This window comes from Oncorhynchus keta, unplaced genomic scaffold (assembly GCF_023373465.1).
Source record: "Oncorhynchus keta strain PuntledgeMale-10-30-2019 unplaced genomic scaffold, Oket_V2 Un_scaffold_6796_pilon_pilon, whole genome shotgun sequence".
Lineage (NCBI taxonomy): Eukaryota > Metazoa > Chordata > Actinopteri > Salmoniformes > Salmonidae > Oncorhynchus > Oncorhynchus keta.
In genome coordinates this window covers 12,501-15,000 of record NW_026290989.1, presented here as the reverse complement: position 1 = coordinate 15,000, position 2,500 = coordinate 12,501, and the positions used below count along the sequence as shown (strand labels likewise).

The following is a 2,500-nucleotide window of genomic DNA, read 5'->3' as shown; positions in this document are numbered from 1 at the left end:
TCTCCCTTCCTGTCTCCTCCCTGTCTCCTCCCTGTCTCCTCCCTCTCTCCTCCCCTCTCCTCCCTCTCTCCCCTCTCTCCTCCCTCTCTCCCTCTCTCCTCCCCCTCTCCTCCCTCTCTCCCTCTCTCTCCCCCTCTCCTCCCCCTCTCCTCCCTCTCTCCCCTCTCTCTCCCCCTCTCCTCTCCCTCTCTCTTCCCTCTCTCCTCCCTCTTTCCTCTCTCCCCCCTCCTCCCTCTTCTCTCCCTTCCTGTCTCCTCCCTGTCTCCTCCCCCTCTCCCCCCTCTCCTCCCTCTCTCCTCCCTCTATCCTCCCTCTCTCCCCCTCTCCTCCCTCTTCTCTCTCCCTCTCTCCTCCCTCTCCTCTCTTCTCCCCCTCTCCTCCCTCTCGTCCCTCTTCTCCCCCTCTCCTCCCTCTCTCCTCTCTCCTCCCTCTTTCCTCTCTCCCCCTCTCCTCCCTCTTCTCTCTCCTCTCCCTCTCCTCCCCCTCCCCTCTCTCTCCTCCCCCCTCCCCCCTCTCTCTCCTCCCTCTTCTCCCCCTCTCCTCCCTCTCCTTCCTCTCTCCTCCCTCTCCTTCCTCTCTCCTCCCTCTCCTTCCTCTCTCCTCTCCACTAGGTAACCCATTGTCCCTGGTGGATCTAGTTCCTGTACTACAGAACACTCTAAAGGACGAGTCCTCTGTCACCTGTAAGATGGCCTGCTCTGCAGTCAGGGTAAGAGACGGAGAGAGAGTGTGTGTGCTCTTGTGTATTAACGTGTGTGTGTGTGTGCGCGCGCGCTACGTGTATTAACGTGTGTGTGTGTGTGTGTGTGTGTGTGTGTGTGTGTGTGTGTGTGTGTGTGTGTGTGTGTGTTGCAGCATTGCATCATGACTCTTTGTAGCAGCACTCTGAGTGAGTTGGGTCTGCATCTCCTGGTTGACCTGCTGACCTTAAAGGACTGTTCCTATTGGCTGGTCAGGACGGAACTCCTGGACACTCTGGCAGAGATAGATTTCGGTAAGAGTTCCAGAATCTGCCTCCAAACGTTCCAGAATGGGACTACAGATTCCAGACCTGATCCTAGATCAGAACTCCTACTCTGGTCATCTTTATGAATACTGGACCTGATCCTAGATCAGAATTCCTACTATGATCATCTTTATGAATACTGGACCTGATCCTAGATCAGAACTCTGATCATCTTTATGAATACTGGATCTGATCCTAGATCAGAACTCTGATCATCTTTATGAATACTGGACCTGATCCTAGATCAGAACTCCTACTCTGATCATCTTTATGAATACTGGACCTTATCCTAGATCAGAACTCTGATCATCTTTATGAATACTGGACCTGATCCTAGATCAGAACTCCTGCTCTGGTCATCTTTATGAATACTGGACCTGATCCTAGATCAGAATCCTACTATGATAATCTTTATGAATACTGGACCTGATCCTAGATCAGAACTCCTACTCTGGTCATCTTTACGAATACTGGACCTGATCCTAGATCAGAACTCTGATCATCTTTATGAATACTGATCCTAGATCAGAACTCCTACTCTGGTCATCTTTATGAATACTGATCCTAGATCAGAACTCCTACTCTGGTCATCTTTATGAATACTGGACCTGATCCTAGATCAGAACTCCTACTCTGGTCATCTTTATGAATACTGGACCTGATCCTAGATCAGAACTCCTACTCTGGTCATCTTTATGAATACTGGACCTGATCCTAGATCAGAACTCCTACTCTGATCATCTTTATGAATACTGATCCTAGATCAGAACTCCTACTCTGGTCATCTTTATGAATACTGATCCTAGATCAGAACTCCTACTCTGGTCATCTTTATGAATACTGGACCTGATCCTAGATCAGAACTCTGATCATGTTTATGAATACTGATCCTAGATCAGAACTCCTACTCTGATCATCTTTATAAATACTGATCCTAGATCAGAACTCCTACTCTGGTCATCTTTATGAATACTGGACCTGATCCTAGATCAGAACTCCTACTCTGGTCATCTTTATGAATACTGGACCTGATCCTAGATCAGAATCCTACTATGATAATCTTTATGAATACTGGACCTGATCCTAGATCAGAACTCTGATCATCTTTATGAATACTGATCCTAGATCAGAACTCCTACTCTGGTCATCTTTATGAATACTGGACCTGATCCTAGATCAGAACTCCTACTCTGGTCATATTTATGAATACTGGACCTTATCCTAGATCAGAACTCCTACTCTGATCATCTTTATGAATACTGGACCTGATCCTAGATCAGAACTCCTACTCTGATCATCTTTACGAATACTGGACCTGATCCTAGATCAGAACTCTGATCATCTTTATGAATACTGATCCTAGATCAGAACTCCTACTCTGGTCATCTTTATGAATACTGGACCTGATCCTAGATCAGAACTCCTACTCTGGTCATCTTTATGAATACTGGACCTGATCCTAGATCAGAACTCCTACTCTGGTCATCTTTATGA

At 47.2% G+C, this 2,500-nt stretch overlaps 1 protein-coding gene across 2 annotated transcripts in view; it reads left to right on the top strand.

Annotated features, from left to right (window-relative positions):
* The window catches only part of LOC118382264 (huntingtin-like), a 29,400-nt gene extending 28,283 nt beyond the window's left edge, over nt 1–1,117 (top strand). The window contains exons 13-14 of one of the 2 annotated variants that reach the window (XM_052517317.1): nt 612–709; nt 856–1,117. In XM_052517317.1, the coding sequence (XP_052373277.1) occupies nt 612–709; nt 856–1,092 (335 nt within the window). In that variant the 3' untranslated portion in view covers nt 1,093–1,117. The remainder of the gene's footprint in view (nt 1–611; nt 710–855) is intronic. The other variant, XM_052517318.1, reaches the window with a different exon arrangement.
* Nucleotides 1,118–2,500: the final 1,383 nt, after the last annotated feature.